Here is a 21,147-nt window from a genome sequence, read left to right as displayed (position 1 = left end):
CATGCTGCAGTGACCGATTCAATCAGTCTTAAGAGCAGAACCTTAACTGTCACAATCACTGCTCACACTTCATATGCATGGAAGATGGCACATGTCTTTACAGGCGATGATGCAGCGGCTTAATGAGTAGAAAACAGTCAGAGCCCGGTGGGTTACTGTGCACATCATGCATCTCAGTTACAGGTGGCAGCTACTGGCCTGTCTGTGGTGTCTGTGGTCAGTAAACAACACACACCAGCCCTACACTGCACATGCATTATCAACAAATTGACCACTGCATGTGATGCAAAGCAGCAGCATGCAGTTGCTGTGCTTACATCACCAGCGAGCGGGCACTGCAACGACTCTTTCTTCTTTCTTCTTCCTGCGAATGTTATTGATACACATGCAGAGGAGACCGGCCGAGGCTGCTGCTGCTGCTGCTGCTGCACAGCCTCGGCGGAACACGGTCCACCTACGACGGAGGGGAGTCGTGTTCAGCAGCACATACATGTTCACAATCAGAATGGATGCCTCTGCAGGGCTGTTTCTTCCAGACCTTAAAAAAGAAAGATGATATGGAATGGCGAATCTCTCTCTCTCTCTCTCTGTCTCTCTGTGTGTCTCTCTCCCCTTTTGCTCGCAGGAATGTGGGTGCGCGTCGTGCACTCTATTAGCATTAATTCACCGGGACATAATCTAGCCATAACGCAGGAGTATGCTGATAATTAACGCACAAAGGGAAAAAAAAAAAAAAAAAAAAAAAAAACATGGGAGGGAGAGCACAAACGTGGCCAGCAGGAATAGCTACCAAAACACAAGAGTATAAGCATCCATTTTTTCCCCCCTTCTCCTTACCTATGATATCCAGCGATGCGTGCTCTCACTCTCACTCTCCCTTTGCTTTCCTTTTCCTTTCTCTCCCTCTGTTTTGTCGTTTTATGTTGCACGCTGACACGCACACCTCACAGCCCAGGCGTCTGTCAACAGAGGCTCGGGCTGGCTCATATTGCAACGGGCTCCGATCATAACAATAATGCAGAAGAAGAAGAAGAAGGAGAAGAAGGAGAAGGAGGAGAAGAAGAAAATCTCTTTCTATTCGTTGCAGGGAGAAAACTGGGGTGCCAACTGAAGACTACAAATTGATGCGTACCCTCGCCTCTTCCCCACCCCCTTTCGCCCCCTTTTTTCTTTTTTTTTTGTTGCCCCCCCTCTCCCACCCTACCTACTCCCCCTCTTCTTCCTCTAAGACGACTTGCACTTTTTTTTTTTTTTTACAGGCTACCCCTCTCCGGTCTTACAGTCACAATTTTTTTTTTTTTAGCGGAGGGGTGAGCCGGAGAGAGGGATGCACGTCGGGTGAGAGAAAGGGAGAGAGGAGAGGGCGTGATTTGCATGAGGAGAGAGAGAGTGAGTGAGAGAGAGAGAGAGAGAGAGAGAGAGTGAGGGGGGAGGCTTGAAGAGGAGGAGGAGGAGGAGGAGGAGGAAGAGAGGCGCAGAGAGAGGGCCAAAACTCTGAAGAGGGAGGGGATCAAGAGGGAGGGTCTCTCTCTCTCTCTCTCTCTCTCTCTCTCTCTCTCTCTGTGTGTGTGTGTGTGTGTGTGTGTCTGTTGCCTGGTCCCTCCAGAGTCACCTTTACTGTGTGGAGAGGCTCGGCTTCACGCTGAATATGTGGCTTTTCTCGCGATGAGGAGGAAGAAATGTCCTGGAGGTCTTTGTTCTCACAGGCCTCACCGCCAAAACGAGCTGAAACAGAAAATATGAAGCTGGCCGTGTGAGCGTTTTAATGACTTAACAAAGACAGCTCCAACTCGTTTGGGATAATTAATGAATTAACGAACAGACAATTATATCGTGGTGTGTCTGTCTGTCTGTCTGTCTTGTCTGTCTGTCTGCATGTCTGTCTGGGAAAAGCTTGCAGCGGTGTGTCCAGTCAAGCGGCTCTGCAGACCTCCTCCTCCTCCTCCTCCTCCTCCCCTCCGCTCCGCTGCTGTCGTTCTCTCCCTCTCTCCCCCTCGCGCAGCCCCCTGTCCCGTCTCCTATTGTGTGGTAACCATGGCAACCCGGCCGGAGACTGTACCCGGTGCGCATGCGCGGCTCTAGCCTTCCTTCATCATCATCAGCAGCAGCCCGGCACGAGACAGGAACAGACGAGAGGCCTCGTCGCGCTCGCGCTCCCCCCGCTGGTCAGAGTGCGTCACGACCGGCGCGTGCAGGCAAGCCTGATGATCGATCTGCAGCCGCGCGACGTTTCAATACAGCTGATGTGATGCTGTCAGGGTCGAGTGTGAGCTCAGGATCCACTTATTACGAGGCACAATATTTTAAATATGTTACAGTTAAAATGAAAACATTTAATGAAATATATTCTTTTTTATACAGGCCAATACAATTATCGATCTTCTACTGCACGAGAGAGTGGTGCAGCTATAAAGCCACCTATATTTATTTATTTATTTTAGATAGGTAGCGATGGAGCACTGTCTTTCTCTTGCCTCATAAATATATAATTCAAAATAGAATCAAAGATATTATATTCAAAATTGTACACAGGTACTATCCTGTGGAAGACAATATTTGTCGGTTTTTCCCTGATGTAAACAACAGATGCTGTTTTTGTGATTGTGAGGGAGAAACTACTGAACATGGTTTTACAGATTTTTTCCAAACTACTGCCTTTTGGCTTGATTAACAGAGATACCTTTCTTCTCCCCAGATGAAATGTATATAATTCATTTAATTATTATTTCAGCAAAATATTACATTCATAAAATGAAATAGCTTGAAAGATTGCCCTCGTGTCACACTTTTAAATATTTGATATATCTGACTTCCATTGAAAATTTAAACCTAAAAAAACATAAATTGGCAAAAACAATTAGACTATTTAGACATTTCAAATGTACTCCTTTCAGTTAGCAGACCTCTCAACTGTATTTTGTTTTGTTTGGTGAGTGGTGTAATTTGTACTCCGGTTCTCAAAGTCCGAACTGATTTTTGGTTAAATGCCCGAAATAAGGCCTGTGGTTACCACAGACTTAAGATATTTACAAGTTTTGTTCTACAACAAATCCAATTCAAAAATCCCATAGGCTTTTTGTCGAGAAAACCGCCAACACAATTTCATACTGTTTTACTTTGTTTATATGTGGCGGACCCTGCCACCTTTCTAGCTTCAAACAATGTTCTGGACCTTATTTTCCTCTGAGAACAGATTGTTTATTCAGTCAAGGAAAAGATAAATACTTCTGAGTTTGTATTATTACCTCATTAATATTGTAAATATTAAAAATTTGAGTTTAAATTTCTCCTCTAAAACTACTTAGTGCACCTTTAATGTGTTATTATCTATATAGGCTATAATTAAAAAGAAATATTATAAGAATGCCTATATTTTCCTGCAAAGTCATAACAGCTTTTCCTTCCTTCCTCCATGTCAAGACCTCGAGAAAAATCTTTTTATAATACTGAAGAAAATTCAGACGATACTTCCTGAGTTCCTGCAGGATTCTTACTGAATTCTTGTTGGCTCTCTTCTAAATCCCCAAAGGATTCCTTCATGATTCTTAAAATATTCTGCAGAAAAATTTGCAGGATTCCTGTAAGTCAATTTTTTTGTAAGAAATGTCAAACAGCTACTGTGACTTTAATATTTAATGTGCAGTGAAGAAGTGCAACATGCTTGAATGTTTCTACTTTGTAGAGAACATTGCAGCAGTGGTTTCCTGGTTTTCAGCCATATAGAAGCAAGAAATAAATGACACACAGCTCTTCTCATTTTATTTTGTGTCTCTTCTTCCCCTCTCTTCCATCCTCCTTCATGTGACCTATGAATTGATGTCAGTGCACCATCTTGAAAGATGTTTCAATTCCTAAAATGCATCTTGAGGAGAGAGGAGGCTTGCCGGAGGAGCAATGAGCGAGGATGCACAGCTGTATCCTTTGCGGAACATCTTTAGGCGTGACGCAAAGCTGGACTATGCAAACCATTGTGAGAGAGGGTTCTACAACTGTTCCTGTGTATTCAGAAGATGTGAAAACGATGCTCCGAAACACACACGTTTCAGCTAGTTAAATGCTTGTTGCCTCGACTCCTCTCTCCTCAGGTCTCTTCTTTGCCTCCTCTGCTCGTAGGCGAGGAAAAGAATCGAGGGTGTACAAACTGAGAAATGAGAGAAGGGGAGAGCAGACCCTCCTCTTTGAACAAACACACAGAGATCTTTGTTCGAGTTGACATGTATCCATCTCTTTATTAAGCTTAACCTCAACAGACAACGTAACAGATACAACTGCGTGGCAAGCTGCTGAGTGTTCACATCAAAAACAACATGAGGAACGGGAGGAAGTGGAAACGACAGGGCACGAAAGATCAAAACAACTTCTGCGATGAGTCAGAAGGAGACAGCCAGAGGGATCAGGAAAGAGAAAGTGCTCGTCTGCTGAGAGGTGAAACCCCTATTTTTTTTCTCCAGGCTTTGCTGCAACCGGCTGTAGTCAATTAAGTCAATCACTTACTGAAGCGTGAGGTCAATATACTGTAGCCACAGTGCATTATCTTTAAGGTTTTTGAAAACTAATTAGTCGCAATGCTTTAAAGTGTGTTTGGAGTGTTATTATGTAATTACTATGCATGTGTCAGGGAAGTATAACATGATTTGTATGTATGCAGGCTTTCTTGTTTGCCACTGATAATGACACTGGCACTCAAATGGCACTGGGGTTGCGGAAGTTGTGCCCAGCATAACGGGCCTGCTCACCCAACTCTTCCTCAATCCTGAGAGGAAGAGGAGGTGAGGGAAGCAGGTTGTGAAACAGCAGATGACACAGAGAGGGAAAGAAGAGGAGAGATGTTAAAGTGGTATTAGTGTTAAAGATTAACTCTACATACACACACATGCAAATCAAGCTATGAATACACACCTCATAAGCTGATTGTACTTGGCCAGACGTTCTGATCGACAGGGAGCTCCAGTCTTGATCTGAAGGGAGACGAACATACCAAGGATCACAGAGAGGCTGCATTATTACCAACACTTCATATTTGGACAGTGATTAACCGTTATTTTCACTATGAAGAGATCTTTCGGTTGCTTTTTTTTAGATGAATCATATAGTCTGAAAAATGTCAAAAATAAATGGCGCCTACTCCTAACTATCTACGACTGATAGACAGCCTCCATACCAAAAGCACTCACATATTTTGGAACTTGTTGCTTAATTTTACATTTTTTTTTACAGAACAAAACATCCCCTCACATACAACCCCATAACTGTATAGTTTTGTTGGTTATTGAATCCCCGAATAAAAATTACAAAAATGGCTCTTTGGATAGTAAAGACAGTCAACCATGTCTTACTTAAACACCTAGATAAAGTATTCACATTTCAGTGTCTGTAATATTATATTTTGAAGCTGTAATCAGCAAATGTTTGAGTTTTTTTCTTGAAGTTATTTAGTAATATAACTGATATTGCGATGCGGTTTCATGAAGTATTACTGTTGTTTTGTGTTGTTTTGTTTCCACACTGTTGCAGTGAAATCTTGCTGCAGTGTTGCAGCAGGATTTTCTCCACTCCTCTAACGTTAGTTTAAAAATTGAGTCCACTAACTTAAACTAACGAGTGGCTTCCAGCACAACACAGAAGGTCCACAGAGCCCCTTTAAATTGAGGACTTGAGATTGGGCGACCCTCCTAATTGTGTTGTGTGTTTACGTGTTACCTGTCCAGTGCAGAGTCCAACCACCAGGTCGGCTATAAAGGTGTCCTCTGTTTCTCCTGAGCGGTGGCTCACCATCACACCCCAGCCGTTCCCCTGGGCCAGCTTACACCTGAGAGGAAGAGGCAGTTTAACTACGATGCACGCTCTCACATGCAGGTACGTACAATGTCTATGCATCAAATGCACACAAAACCAACTCACGCCTTGATGGCCTCTGTAACGGAGCCGATCTGATTGACTTTAAGCAGCAGGCAGTTGCAGGCCTTGTCGTCCACGGCTCGTTGTATCCTGCGTGGGTTAGTGACCGTCAGATCGTCTCCAACCACCTGCACAGTTTATACAACACAGTTACAGACAGACTGAAGTGCATTTTGTAGATTTAACACTGAAGAGATTTATTTGTCACACGCATATTTGGACATCTACAACTGCAGTGAAATGAAATTGCAACAACTCTGTCAACCAAATACCAAATGTGAAAGACAAAAACACTATATAAAGCTACATACAGGGGAAAGTAACGGAATATCATAGAAACTGTATGTATGTAAAGAATTAAAGGTAAAAAAAATACAATAATTAACAAGTTAATAGTTGCAGTGCGCAACCATTATGCAGTTAATAGTATCAAGTCTACTTTGCCCGGGAAGAATAAACTTTGTTGTCCTCCTACCTATCATTGATATTAAAGGGGAACTCCACTGATTTTACATATCAAGATCAACGGACATTACAAACATGGAGTTTGGTGAAGTGGGCATTTACCAGGCAGGAAGATTTAATGAAATACACTATAGACCATATACACACGGCTGCAATTTCCCTCTGACGTCAGGCTCAGTGTTGGTAGCTCGTAATCTGGTAATTCCGATAATGTCATGTTGCTGTGTTCAAGGTTGCAAGTCGTAAAAATGCAGGGAATCTGACAAATCGTTATCATTTCACCCCTTCCAGAGTAATCAAACACTGAAAAGATGATTGATGGAGAAAATTATTAAAAAACTATTAGCTAACGTTAGCATCCAACCACATACTCGCCAACATTAATTAACGTTTGATTACATCAAGAGTGTTTCACTTCCAGGTTTGAATAAATGTGTATCAGATGTGCGTCAATATTAACATTAGCTGCTGACTAATGTTAGCTAATGGGTTATCAAATGTGTTGTTTTACTTTGAAATTTGGCCCAGTGTCCTTCATGATTATCACTGTCTGTTGTATTTTCAGTTGAGGATAAATCTGGAAGCAGTGAAATGATAATGATTTGTCACAGCAGTGTGACATTTGAGTGTCCCACCCTACATCAGAGGAAAATGGCCGCCATGTGAGTAGGGTCCATTGGGTTTCATTATGGACGTTGCAGAATCCAACATTTTGCAGCCACACTAGCAACTAAAAATCAGGATTTCAAGTTCAACACTCAAAACCCTTTAAGGACCATCTGAACTAATTCACTTCCACATAACAAGGACAGAGTGTGATATCATACCTGGATGCCCACTGAGGCTGTGAACTGTGACCAAGCGGGCCAGTCGTCCTGGTCAAAAGGATCTTCAATAGACACCACTGGAGGAGAGAGCGGTGATAATTTATGTGCATGAGTCTAACATTACCACCCGCTTTGAGAAGCCCTCATTTTTTCACTGACTCACCTACAAGTCAGAGTGCCAGTGGTGTTGCCATTAAAGGTTCTAATGTGAGTAATGTCTTAAAATGCACTCACATTTCACACAAACACACACTTGTCCACACAAGCAGGAAGCACACCATTGACAGGGTAAAGAGCCACATCAGAGTAGGTCCCTGCTGGCCAAATGTGCACCGTAGCGCATAATTAAAACCTCTTTAACAGACCCAAATGTCAGGAGGAGAGAGGAGGCTGTGGAGACATTATGAACGCTTGTTCTCTTCGTTTATCTGTTAAGAGGTGATGAAAGAAATATGGGAATTGTAGAAATATGAAAATTACGCTGGTGTTTCCAGTTTCTGATAGAAGTTCAATCAGCTATTAACCCTGATTGTGTTTTTCCATGAGCATGTGGAATCAATACGTTTATCTTATTTTAAAGGAACAGTTCACCCCAAAATAAAAATACACATTTTTCCTCTTACCTGTAGTCTGGAGTTTTGGAGATATCAGCCGTAAAGATGTCTGCCTTCGCGTGAACATAATAGAAATAGATAGCACTCGGCTTATGGTGCTCAAAGCGCCAAACAAAGTACATCTGAAAAACTCAACAGCAATGTCTCCTTCTAGAAATCATGACCTGGTTACTCAAGATAATCCACAGATCCTGAAAGTTGTACAGTGGCAGAAACAGGTTATGATAACTAGAAGGGGGAAAAGTGTGAAAAGTTGTCATAAATCGGGAGAAATGCAAGAGAATTGTGTCCCTGGGAGGAAACCGGGAGAGGGCAATGAAAAAGGGGAGTCTCCGGTTTGGCAAGTTTGCTCTATGGCTGGTATCTCCAGAAGTTGGCAACTCACACCAAAGCATTCTATATGGATAAATAGCCCTACAGCTAAAAGGAAATATGTGTATTTTAGGTTTTGGGGTGAACTGTCCCTTTAAAGGCCCATAATGAATCAGATTTGCCCACATCATGTTCTCTTTGTAAAACTTTCTGACATGTATTTGACCCGTTTCAGGGCCGAAATCCGACACACAGACTCACACACCTGGGTAGTTGTTGATGAAGCCCTGGTAGATGCTGGCCAGCTCGTCAGCGCTGATGTTGCGGGCAGCGTTGGGCGGGGACTTAAAGTCCAGGTCGTACTTGCCCTCAATGAAAAACTCTGAAGCGGCAACATCCATCCCTATCACCACTTTGTCTGTGAAGCCAGCTTTCTCTATAGCTGTCTTTATCAGCTCCAGGGCTGATGGAGAGAAACAGAGAGATGGAGGGTAAAATCACAGGAAATCAAGAGAGGGACTACTTTACATTATGGCTCTGCTTACCTTCACTGTTCTCTTGTATATTAGGAGCAAACCCTCCCTCATCTCCCACATTTGTAGCATCCTGACCATATTTCTCCTTGATGACACCTCTCAGAGTCTGATAGAGCTCGGCCCCCATGCGCAGAGCATCACGGAAAGACTCCGCCCCTACAGGAAGTACCATGAACTCCTGCATCGCCAGCCTGTTACCAGCATGGGATCCCCCATTGATCACATTAAAAGCCTGAGCCACGGAACAGAGAAGGAAGATTAGATTGTGTTTGGGCTTTTGTGTTACATTTACATTTTTGCACAAGGACTCACAGGAACTGGGAGCACCAAGTCACTGTTTCCTGCTAGATCAGCGATGTGACGGTACAAGGGGACACCTTTCTCTGCTGCGCCAGCTTTGCATATGGCCAGCGATACTCCAAGAATAGAATTGGCCCCAAACTTAGCTGGGAGGAACACACAACACGAGGACGCAGTCAGTGGTGCGGAAACATGTCATAGCACAAATATAAGCCACCAGTACATGAGATATGAGTGAGGCTTACATTTGTTGTCAGTGCCGTCCATTTCAATCATCGTGTTGTCCAGTTTGTCCTGCTCCAACACACTGATTCCCTGATGGAAAAACACAGCATCCCTCAGAATAATTCTTCAGTCTTCATTATATTGATTAAAATGGATAAAATTCTGCACTGCTACTCACAGACTTTATGAGAGCAGGTCCAAGGGTGTCATTAATGTGATTAACAGCTTTGGTCACACCTTAGCAGCAGGACAGAGGGAGAAGGAAAACGAATACTGTCAGACCACATAAAAACAGCCTCAAAGCAAAAGCAGACACACCAGCAAAGACAAGAGACGAGAAGCACAGACAATACATCTCATTATGAGTGTTCACCTTTGCCCTTGTAGCGAGTCTTGTCTCCATCACGGAGCTCCAGAGCCTCATAGATGCCGGTGGATGCACCACTGGGCACAGCAGCCCTGAACAGACCTGGCATGGAGAGATGAGGATTGGTGGGTGAGGAGAGAGGTTTTCAGCCTATACAGATAACAGATAATTACCTACTCCTCATGACCGATACTGATTAGAAATAATGTTTACATTTTTGTATTAAAAAAAAAAAGAATCCTAACCTGTAGTTTCTCCACACCTGTGCGTAACAAAAGGCTAAGATGTCTGCCCATACAAATGACAACATTTTGGCTCTCTAATCTACACTGGGTGTCCCTACCCAGGTGCAGCAATGAGCTGTGCTTCCTCTTCTTCTGTGTTTATTGTTGGATCACAAACCCACTTTAAAAGGTACATTCAGCTGCCTGCCTTATCGGTGGGTAGATCAAGTGTAAAGTCAATGAACGCTTTTTTGACTTGGTATTATTGGCTCCATTTATTGACTATTATTTCACAGATAACAATATAGCAGGTAAAATAATATTTCCAATATCGGTCCGATACATATCAAGCATCATCACCAATGGCTTACACCAAAAAACTATACACCTAAAGTGTATATTCACACAGCTGCTCTGTTTTGTGCCAGTTCAAGTAGAGCAAAGAAGCAATAAAAGTAGTGCAAAGATATAAAGAATAATACTAGATAAATATGCGTACATGGGGTGGATGGGGTATGTAGGTTTAGATTAGACACTGTAAACTGTCGAGCCCATTATCAGACAAAAACTGATGCTTTTGTAAATGTGTAACCACAAATTTTACACATAAAAGTGTGTTTACAGGTCCAGAGGAAGCTGCATGTAATCTGATGAATTGCTTCCAGTGATGTCACTCCACGCTAAGGGCATTCTGGGTAATGTAGGCACCAGGTTTTTTAAAAGCAGTCCACTGGTCTAGTGTTGCACTCCTATAACACTGTTGGACACATTGTGGAAAATTTTGAAAATAAATGGTCAAAATCGATGCAGGAGAGCCAGAGATATCACCTTCTTTATTCCATGCATTCTTCTTCCTTTTCAAAACCTGGCACCTACATTACCCACAATGCCTATAAGCCACTGAGTGACATCACTGGAGGCAATTTATCTGCTGACATGTAGCTTCCTCTGGAGCCACAAAAGGCTTCATACTGTTTTTTCACGTGTAGTGGTCCTCCCCAAGACCTGTAAACACACTTTAATGTGTAAAACTGGTGGAGTTACCCTTTAATGGATTTATTTTTTTAACCTTTGCCAGTATGCAGATCCACTTCCACAGTTGGGTTTCCCCTGGAGTCCAGGATCTCCCTGGCAACAATATTCACTATGGACATCCTGTAAAAAAACAACAAGAAAACAGCTTTATGTAACCATGAGCAGACACATTACAACTCGGTGCTCACACACAACATGTTGCAATCGTTCCATCTCTTTGGATTTTTGAAGAGGATGAGGATGAAAAAGGGAGACGGACGCATATGAAAAATATCAGACAAATATTACATTTCATCACAGCTAACGGTGTTGACGTGCCCTAATTTTGCATTATTCACAAGGACTTCACACCCCTCTTCCTCTACCTCACATACACACACAGTGTGATGATAGTGACGCTGCCTTAGGGATGGATAGCTGTGGAAAAGATGCTCCCTAGGAAGATGCTGGCACGCACACCCACATATACACATACACACCTATATATACAGAGAGAAGGAAACATAAATCAAAAGCTAATAAAGCATACCTATTTATGGATCTACTGTCAACCTGTTCCGGACCACAAGCCAGTTCAATTTTCTGTGCGGTTTCAGTCAGTGAATATGAATATGAACCAATAAAGAGGGAGCAGACGGTGAGAAAACACAGAGCAGGAGGAGGGGGAGGAGAAGGATGGAGGAGGCTTAGAAGGATGGAGGGTATGAAGAAATAGATCAATCTTTTTAAACGTTACCTGCAGCGTGTTTGAAGCCTGCTGGTGGAGAAAGTGAGCGAATGTGGGCGAATGAGAGGGAGAGATAGAGGGATGGGGAGGTGGGAGGAGAGGGGGTGAAAGCATATGACACGCAGGGGGGAGGGGGAGCGTGTGAGTCATTGGAAGATGCAGAGAGGAGGGGAGGGAACGAAACTGGGAGAGGAGGAAAAAGGATGGAGTAGCAAGAGTTGCTTGTATGTTTCAGTGATGATGCAGGAAAATAAGTCAGAGAAAAAGCAAGATGTGCACTGAAATCTTTCAGTCTTTGCATTTCAAAATTGTCTTCCTGACTTCTTACAAGCCCTGTGATTCGTTTGGCACTCCTTGCTGTGCATACATCTGCTCATCTGCTAACTAACAACAGCAGCACTCATGACATGTGTGCAAATATTGTCCCAGCAAACCGCTAAAATCAAAGGACAACTTGCTGCCAAATCCAGGCGGTGTTGTCATCACTGGCTGAAAAGTAAAGATTGGCTGGAAATAATGGAAACAAACATCTGTATATTTAGACGTGGCTGACAGGAATAAAGGAGGATACATCTAAGGGAAGGCTGATGCACAAAATGAGCTGCCTTGTTGGAGAACTTTAGTGATCTAATGATGGGGATTAAAGGAGACAGGAAGACAGGTGACAAGAGCAGTGCATGCTGGAGGGGAGGAAGTGCATTTAAAAATAGTTGAGGTGGATGTAATTAAAGATACAGCGAGCACAGACGGAGGCAGGCAGGGAGCCTGCTATGGGAGTGATTTGTCAAAAGAAAGAATGGTTTTCATTGGCTGCTCCACTTGTGTGCTCCATCTGGATGTCACATGACCTGCAGACATGGTGGCACTGGGAGGAGGAAACATACGGATGGAGGAACATGCAGTTCAAGAGGGAACAGCAGCAGCAGAATAAGAGATTTGCACACTGAACAGCTGCAGCAAACCAACGACTGTAAATACAATGACAGAGAAGCAAAAAAGAACCCTGTATTGACAGATTTTGTTGCATATATTAATTGTTTTCAAGCTCAATTCGGTTTTCTAAAACACACATTTAAGACATCAGATCTTTAACAACCACAACAGAGACACATTTTGTAATTATCTAACAATGTTTAATGAACTTTTATTTAGTTAGATTAATTAGTTAACAGTATACAATTCAATTCACTGACACACTAGTGTCTTCACAAACATAAAATGGACTGTACAGCAGATGTACTGTATACTGTAGCACTTTAGTGCAGTGGGCAAAAACACATGTCAAGTTTTGAGAATGAGTATATATAAAGTGAGTGTAGTTAGACCCATGTTTACACAGGGGTGCCACTGTGTGTGTGTGTGTGTGTGTGTGTGCAGTGTAACAGTGGAGAAGGAGAGCTGGAAATGTAACTAGCAATTGTGTGGGGTTTTGTTATGTATGTGTGCATGGGTGTGTGTGTGTGTTTATGTCGTTTATGTAAAGACAGTCCAGTCATATCAAACATTTATGACGGGCAGTTGTGACGATCATCAACTTCCGTCTTCAGCGTGGTTCACAGCATCGGGGAAATCTTCCCTCCACTCCTTACGTCTGGTCGCTCACCTGGGACACCTGCAAGGACAGTCAGCAGTGATTAATATGACAGCTTGCATCAAAATGAATAATTCTAACTCTGCTGCCAATGCCCTGGTGGCAGATGCTACAGGACAGCCCCAGAGGTCCTGTGTCCACGGTGGGGCCTTCATGGAAGGACAGACTGCCATCGAAGGAGTGGCAGTGCCATTAGCAGTATCGGAGGTTACACGTTACATAGTAAATACTCATAACTTTTTTTGATGTAATGTGAAAGGTAATGCGATAGTTTTGCGATTTCAAGAAATCCATTATGTAGTTACGTTTGCAGATAAGTAATCCGCTATTTCACCGTAATACTTGCATATTGCCCTGTCCATTTTGTTGACTCGCTAGCACTTTTTCTGATTCTCTCCTCTTCTTGGCAGGCAGTACGTGGCCTCTCGCGGATGTGTAAGTGCTGTTGAGTTCTGTTGGTGCGCCGGTCAGCTAGCAAGGCAGCTGTTACGTCATGGAGGTTTTCGCATTATATTGAATTTGTAGAGGAAAGGGACAAGAGCATCACAGTGAAATGCAAAATTGTGCCTGGTTGATAAGCCATAAGGCTGCGCAGCTACTACCAGTCAGGAATCCTCCATTTCTGTCTACTTTCATGTAGCCTACAGCAAATACTTAAACCGTTTTCATTGCAGATGAATTGCAAAAAAAAAAAATAGTTATGTTAAATGTTGATAGAATGTGCTAGGCTTTAATATGCGCCCCTGTACAGATTGATTTTACATAATCAAACATCAAGTGATTAATCAGGAGTTGTGAATGGGATATTGTGTCATTCCTGTTATTATAAGCCTGCAGATTTATGGCTTGTAATATATGATATCCAATGTCAATAGATCATTTTTGGTAAGGCAAAAGTACTCCAACAAGTTACTTTTCTCTGTAGGCAACGCTGTTACGTAACTAGTTACTTTCAAAAGTAAGTCTATGTAACTGGCCATGAGGAAGTGTAATTTGTCTGCAACTATGTTTATGTGGGTGCCACATGAATGTCAGGACTCAACATTTCCCAGCAAAATGATGCATTGTAATGAGATGATCAATGTTTTCCATTTCACCTGTTAGCAAAATTAGAACCAGATCCCTCACTAAACCCATGAGGTCGGGCTGAAGTGGACTGATCCCGGCCTGAGAACCAACCCTGTAAATACTCTTTGCTCGCTCTTACCTCTCACCAGTCGTAACGTGGACGGGTGTGAGGCTGACGGTGTCTGGGGGACTCGTGCCGATGGCCTGGTGGGGACGATGAGCTGGGAGGGGCAGTGAGGGCCAGCTGCTGTCCTCCCCGTCGATCTCGGCCATACTCCAACGCCCGGACATTCGGGTTACCGTATCTACCTGCCTCCCTCCTCCACTCCTCATCAAACGCGTCAGCTTCACCTAGTGGGGGCAATGGGCAGGTTGTTAAGTGACACAAATAACATATCTTCTCACTGCAGCAATGTCAAACCCTACGTAATTATATAACATTACTCCCTTGTTTCAAAGTGCTTTACTACCATGGAGTTAGCCTAGAACGTACCCTCATCAAGGTTAATATAGTCTTGGCGCTCCTCGCGGTCTCCGGTGCGGCGATTTCGTGAACGCTCCATGATGTGTGCACGATCCCCAATGTGGTGACCGATGGCAAGACGCTCGAGGCCACTCTCACTGTCCCTCATGGACTGCCGTGTCTCACGGATCTGAGGTGAGAAGTGACAGCAGGTCAGTTTACTAAAACTTGCAGGATGTTCTGCACTCTGGATGAACTCGGACTGAATTGTTTGTATGACAACTATGATATTTATACTGTACATGATCTATTTATTGTCACTACAATTACAGCTGATTTCTTGTGTAAATGAGGCCAGAAGGAAACAGTCATGCCTTGACTAACAAAGCATGAAGGCCACATGTCCAGTCAGTTATTGGAGGATGAGGCAAGTAAATATGCACTGTAATAAATTAAAAAACTGCTAGTTATTCTCACCCCTCCAGGGCCGGTTCTCGTTTGACTGGTCTGTTGATAAACTTCAGGAGGCCCTGAGTCTGAAGAGGAGTAAGAGATCACTGTTGAAGAGGAAAACGTCTGACAGTTTGGTGAACCGGACATTCTTTCCTAAAAGAAGAAAATAATACAGATCAAAGACGTCCTGTTCAATAAACAGGTTTCCCTCGTGAGGGTAAATATTTTCTGCTAATTTGAAACTGCTTGACAGAACTACTCACCATGTTTCCCATTATTTCTCCCATCATGCCAAACATATCCATGAACCCTCCTCCACCCTGCAGAAATAAATTAAAGGAGAGCTTTTAGAGTTTTGTTTGATTTCACATCAAGTCTAAACAGACTGAAACATCTCGAAAACAACAGCGCTCATTGTCAGTTCAGTGCCACTGGGGTCATTCTTTGAGCTCTGCCCCCGTATTTTGAGAACAAAAAAAAGCATTAAACACACTTTTCATTTGGCAAAGAAACCATTCATGTAATCTTATTCTTGATTGACAAAAAACAAAGCAAACATGGTTGGTTGTTGGTCCAGTCATTACTGGTAATGCTGTTAATAATTTTCTCAACTCATTGTGCGCTTGCTTTTGGCCATATAGTGTATACCTGTTGACTGCCTTTCACACAACACTGTGCTTTCTACCTAAAGCTCTTTTTGATGACACTGCTAAGTAGTGTTGCTGAACTTGAGATCAGTCTCAGTCTTGAGACCAGTCTCAAGACTATTTTTTAAAACTCTCGGTTTTATCTTAGAATCGAAAGCATTTTTCTTGGTCTTGTCTCGGTCTCAGAAAAATAGGACTCTGGTCTGATTCAAGACCACAACTGCAGGGATATCGCTGTGTTGAATAATTGCTTCATGAAAGTTTGTATTGAAAGCTAAGAATCACCAAGAAAACCTCATGCTTTCACAAAAAAATGTAGTGTGTTAGGTGGATGGTAAAGCACAGATAAGGAGGGTTAAAATCGAAAAAGTTAAGTTGATTTTTTGTGTAAGTCTTGGTCTTGTCTCGATGTCGGTACAGTCTGGTCTAGGTCATGACTTCTTCTCAATTTACGAAGTCTCGACTACAACATTACAGCTAAGTCACATGATAGTACAAGTGTAATCTAATATCTGATTTCAGGAGATACTTTTAAACATATTATTTCTATTTTTGCAGTTATGGAAGGAGGTCTTAAAATGAGCTACTCACCATTCCCATCATGCCAAACGGGGCCAGTGGGCCAGCCTGGAAGAAAATGTACACATTAAACTCAAAAAAATAATTTAGCAAATGAAAATACCAAATTGATGAGACACACAAAACACATGAAAACAGTCCATCAACATAGACAATTACCTGTCTGCGTGGTGCGCGGGGTGGCTGTATCTGGGGGGCGAGGGCAAAGGGGTCCATGCCAAATGGTCCAAACATGGCCCTCATCTGCTGCCTGTGAGCTGCAAATGGATCCCTAGAAGAAATAACAGATTACGATGATAATGTTTGACTTCTTAAGAGTTTCTGTGAATTGACTGAGTGACCAGACTCACATACAGAATGTGAGTGCAAGCTGAAAATAATATACAGAGGGAGGCTTGTTAAAGTTACGAGTAGGATGTGATGGATCAGTGAATGTGTCCATATTACAGAAAACCTTGGAGGACTGAAAACGGGCATAGAGTCTAATCATGTTAATCAATCATTTTATCAGAATTGGCTTTATTGGCCAAGCATGTGTAAAAAAAACTAGGAACAATGACTCCGGTTTACATTACCCTCTCTGTGTATCGCACAGAAACAGACAGAGCAAACGAGGACAACTAATAAACTGAGCAAAGAGGTAATAAGATGATAAACAATAAAGAATAAGAATTGTGAATGTTCAGGAGTGTACTGTACAATAGCATGTGACAAAGAAAATAGTTGTGTGTACAGTATATTAAAAAACACCATGGCCAACACCATGAAAGCATACGACACAAGTCTGTGCACAGGTCAAACATTCTGTACAAAGTACAAGTACTGCAAAGAAGCAATAAAGGTAGTGCATAGAAATATAAAATAAACATTGGTTAAAATATTTTTACATGCGTACACACATTATCAAACGCTGATGGATTTCAATCCTTATTGCACCATTTATGGACTGTATTTCATTTCTTATATAGCTTTCATGACTGTGTTGTAATTTAATTGAGAATTTCTTTTTTAGAAGGAAAAACAGGTTTTGTAAAACAAACATGTCTATTTTTGTCACAGTAAGGTGTCGAAACAAATCTGACTTTGGAATCAGCGCCAAAACTCCAGATTTGTATCTGTCTCAGGTTTAAAAATGTTAGAATGATAGTTCACTCTACATATTAACAGAACACAGTTCCCAAAGACCCATTGAAGCCAGAAATTAATGAGTTGTCATTCAAGTACTTCATCATATTTTATATTAGTCTGGTGTAAATAGTTTACATATATACTGACCTTGCTGCTAGTAATCAAATCACACCAATGTCACTTTCACCCTGTAATTTTGACTTTAGTTGCTCTTGTACAGCTGCTTAGTTTCTACTTAACCTTATTTGAGTCTTGTATGCATGTCTTACTATTTATTTTGTTTTAGTTTCTCTATTTATCTGTACTGATTGACTGACTGTACTGACTGAATTGTCCTTCTGCTGCTGTGACAACCAAATTTCCCCTCTGGAGATCAATAAAAGTTTGTCTTAGCTTATCATATTGAGCAGCTAACACCTATTTTTAGTTTTGGTTAATATATTTATTATCTTTTCAAAGTCTACAAAGTGTTAGAAAAAAATGAAAAATGTCCAAAACAAGTTCCCAGACCCTGAGATCTTCACTTTATAATGATATTAAACCGGCAAAACCACAGGTCCTCACATTTAAGAGGCATTTTCACTTAATTGTCATATTTGTTGCCAATTATCAATTATCATCAACTACAAATCATACATTTGAGCATGATTTCCTACTTTTGTTTTGCTTTCAAGAGCATGGAAGGAGTTAAAAAAAGACTTCAACACACAATCAATAGAAAATTGTTGGACAACTACTAATAACTGAATAACAGTTTTAAAACAAATGAAACAAATGTGCTCAAATGTGCAGATTTGACGCTTTTCTTTGTCATACATGATAGAAAACTGGAGATCTTGGGGTTTTGGACTGTCAAACTAAATAAGACATTTGTAAACATCATATTGGGCTGTGGGGAAAGTTAATATTTTCAACATTTAAAAGACAAAATGGTTAATTGAGAAAACACTTAGACTTTACAGTGATGATAATATATTTCTGACCCTCAGTGGCTTTTATCTTGTGCTGTTGCTAATGGTGTGACAGGTGATGAACATGCTAGAAGGAAACTAAAAGACAGCCACCTAAGTTTCAGTAGAAGTGCATTATTTAACAGTAATGATAAAGCATGTCTGTACATAGATCCAGATTTACTCAACCCTTTCAAATCAGTCTGTTGTGAGTGCTAATAAATATACATTTTATCTGCAGCAATGTTCAGCTCCGTGCACTTGGCATCATGTAGGAAAACACTCTTTAGGTGTTATGTAAGGGCAGATGAACATCCACCATCTGTCCCCAATTAGCTACATTTAAATCTCAAAGTTATGTTGGAAAACAACGTTAAGTTTTACGTGATGACAATCTGATATTTTAGCTACTGATTGGTGAACAGAGTCCTGTTGAGCTTTGACAGCTTTTTTTTGTTATTGTCTATCCAATATGGTGGACCACTGTAGGCCCCCACAGCTGGCTACAGTAACGTTAGGTACCTGCTGAAGACACACAGAAAAAATGACCTAGCGTGCCAGTATGCACGTTTTCCATCTCCTGCTACACGCAGAGTGATAACAGTGTCTTAACTAAAGGGAATTAAAGTCAATACTTACATCATGAAGGGGTCGTCATCAACGTCATTCAAGAACCGAAACATGCTAGGTGATTTAACTCAGCTGGCTGATGCTAGCCAGCTAGCTAGGTAAACAGTCGTGTTTTTCAGCGATGAAATAAGATGACGGACGTTTACTCTGGCTAGGTTGAAATGAAGGACCTTTTACCAGCTCCGTCACGAAAACCCCAAATCACTGCTACTGTTTATCAAAGTGACAGACAGCTCAGTCTCACAAGACAGCAAATTCCAGAAACCTGGACCAAACATGAAAACGGAAGTCGGTCCTCTGACAAAGAGAAGCAACACTGCTGTCAAGCTAGCATCACAGCTAACAACAGTCACTTCCGGCTGCTATATTTTTCCAAAATAAAGTATTTCCGTGGAGGCTTCAATAAAATAATGTGTAAAATTATAGTAATTGCTCTAATATAATATACACGACTCAAAATTAGTTAGGGATGTTGGGAGATGTTGCTGTTCCACTTGTTCATTGTGTGACATATCTGAATTTTTATTTTGTGTTTTGTGAATATTTTTGGTCCCCAAAAATAATGCGACACATTTAATTAGACTTTTATTGCATATTCATGCACATGCATATATGCACACACATTCAAATATCCCTAACTAATTTGGAGCAGCTGTAAATATAAATATAAGAGGGGTAGATGATATTCAGCATTTTTTCGATCATTTGTATCAGATTGCTGATTAAATATACTAATTTAAAAAGGTGCTACTTTGGCCCTGATGCAGCATCCTCTCACACAATGTCCCCGCTTACAGCAATATCTGATTGGTGACATGTCACAATTAATAGCCAATAAAAACTGAATAATCTGAATCTGCACAGTAAAAATGTATCAAATGAATGTAGTAGAGGAAGCATAAAGCAGCAGAAAATGGAAATACTCAAGTAAAGTACCTGAAAATTGCACTTAAGAGCAGTACTTGGGTGAATTGTATTTAGGATTATTCCATCACTGGTTGTTCGAAATTTTGACACAAAGACTTTCATTTTTGCTGCAAATGAATATCTGTCCCAAATATTGTTTTTTAGTCTCCTTGATTTCTAATAATCAGTATTGGTATTGGCCCTGAAAAAGCCATATCGACCCCTAAAATATAATTTTCGGTGTGAAATATTGTGAACTAGATTATTACGAGAATATTTAACTAATAAAGCATGTCATAACTGACTCATACATGAGTTTATTTTATAGAAGTTGAGTTTATATCAACAGATGCCAAAAGAGATGCTATTAGATCTTTTTCTATAGAAGACACTTTGACTAGGAAAAGTACTGGTGACACTAAACATGGCTCAGTGTACTCAGTGAGCAGGTGAGCAACTCTGAGGCAATTAAATGCCAACATCATTAAATTTATAATTTAAACCTGTGTCACGTCAAACTTCCTCCATGAAATGGCTTATCAAGGAGGACCAAGACTGCAGGTTCAACTATGATAATTAGTATGTCATAGTTTCATTGATTTCAAATGTCTTTTTGTAGCCTATATTTTTTTCATATTGTTCTCAGAATCAACTTTAGTGACCATGAATGTTGAATTTTTAATCCTGTTCTCAGGAAGGAATGATGGGATATGATACTGGTAATCACTCTTTACACAGAGATGGTTTTGTGTGCTTATATTGAAAATATATACGAAATATACAGTCTGCTTAGACCTGTATATAACAATGAAAGGATACTATGTACATGCTATTGTACAATGTTTTGTTACTATATTATGTACATGCATTAGTCCAGCAGTGTTATGTCACAGGAATTGTTGAATGAAAAATTTGAAGATGAGAAAATATAGGTAATATGTCAGTTGAAGTTAATTGAGAAAATCAGCAATAAATCAGTAATCACACTTAATTTAGGATTAAAGACAGACAGACAGACAGACAGACAGATAGATAGATAGATAGATAGATAGACAGACAGATAGATAGATAGATAGATAGATAGATAGATAGATAGATAGATAGATAGATAGATAGATAGATAGATAGACAGACAGACAGATAGATAGATAGATAGATAGATAGATAGATAGATAGATAGATAGATAGATAGATAGATAGAC

General features: G+C 41.1%; 2 protein-coding genes across 3 annotated transcripts; both read right to left on the bottom strand.

Annotated features, from left to right (window-relative positions):
* Positions 1–4,337: 4,337 nt before the first annotated feature.
* On the bottom strand, positions 4,338–10,923 carry LOC141011958 (gamma-enolase-like). Of its 2 annotated transcripts, XM_073485322.1 has the most exons (12): positions 10,838–10,923; positions 9,551–9,646; positions 9,356–9,414; positions 9,198–9,267; positions 8,965–9,098; positions 8,662–8,884; positions 8,382–8,579; positions 7,191–7,267; positions 5,902–6,026; positions 5,701–5,809; positions 4,900–4,958; positions 4,338–4,753 (listed from the first exon to the last, which is right to left on the bottom strand). In XM_073485322.1, exons 1-12 carry the CDS (start codon positions 10,920–10,922, stop codon positions 4,684–4,686), a joined length of 1,305 nt encoding a protein of 434 aa, XP_073341423.1. In that variant the 5' UTR covers position 10,923; the 3' UTR covers positions 4,338–4,683. The 2 variants fall into 2 exon arrangements, with proteins under 2 accessions (XP_073341423.1, XP_073341422.1); XM_073485321.1 differs by lacking the exons at positions 9,198–9,267; positions 9,356–9,414 and having other exon boundaries at positions 10,838–10,922.
* A 1,718-nt stretch (positions 10,924–12,641) lies between these two features.
* Positions 12,642–19,330, bottom strand: mlf2 (myeloid leukemia factor 2). Its single transcript, XM_073486040.1, has 8 exons — positions 19,049–19,330; positions 16,491–16,602; positions 16,344–16,379; positions 15,369–15,425; positions 15,130–15,258; positions 14,683–14,842; positions 14,329–14,540; positions 12,642–13,142 (listed from the first exon to the last, which is right to left on the bottom strand). Exons 1-7 carry the CDS (start codon positions 19,090–19,092, stop codon positions 14,332–14,334), a joined length of 747 nt encoding a protein of 248 aa, XP_073342141.1. The 5' UTR covers positions 19,093–19,330; the 3' UTR covers positions 12,642–13,142; positions 14,329–14,331.
* Between the last annotated feature and the right edge of the window lie 1,817 nt (positions 19,331–21,147).

This window comes from Pagrus major, chromosome 17 (genome assembly GCF_040436345.1).
Source record: "Pagrus major chromosome 17, Pma_NU_1.0".
Classification (NCBI taxonomy): domain Eukaryota; kingdom Metazoa; phylum Chordata; class Actinopteri; order Spariformes; family Sparidae; genus Pagrus; species Pagrus major.
Note: the sequence above shows the minus strand (reverse complement) of the source record. Positions and strands in the feature narration are given on the sequence as shown.

Bases quoted from the DNA above. Each gene is read 5' to 3' on its own strand.
- mlf2 (XM_073486040.1), bottom strand. From the start codon at position 19,092: ATGTTTCGGTTCTTGAATGACGTTGATGACGACCCCTTCATGAT. The intron at 16,380-16,490 runs GTAATTGTCTAT...ATTTTCTTCCAG, and splicing joins CCCGCGCACCACGCAGACAG to GCTGGCCCACTGGCCCCGTT. The intron at 15,426-16,343 runs GTGAGTAGCTCA...TTATTTCTGCAG, and splicing joins CGTTTGGCATGATGGGAATG to GGTGGAGGAGGGTTCATGGA.
- LOC141011958 (XM_073485322.1), bottom strand. From the start codon at position 10,922: ATGTCCATAGTGAATATTGTTGCCAGGGAGATCCTGGACTCCAGGGGA. The intron at 8,580-8,661 runs GTAAGCAGAGCC...TCTCTCCATCAG, and splicing joins TATACAAGAGAACAGTGAAG to CCCTGGAGCTGATAAAGACA. The intron at 5,810-5,901 runs GTGAGTTGGTTT...TCTTCCTCTCAG, and splicing joins GTTACAGAGGCCATCAAGGC to GTGTAAGCTGGCCCAGGGGA.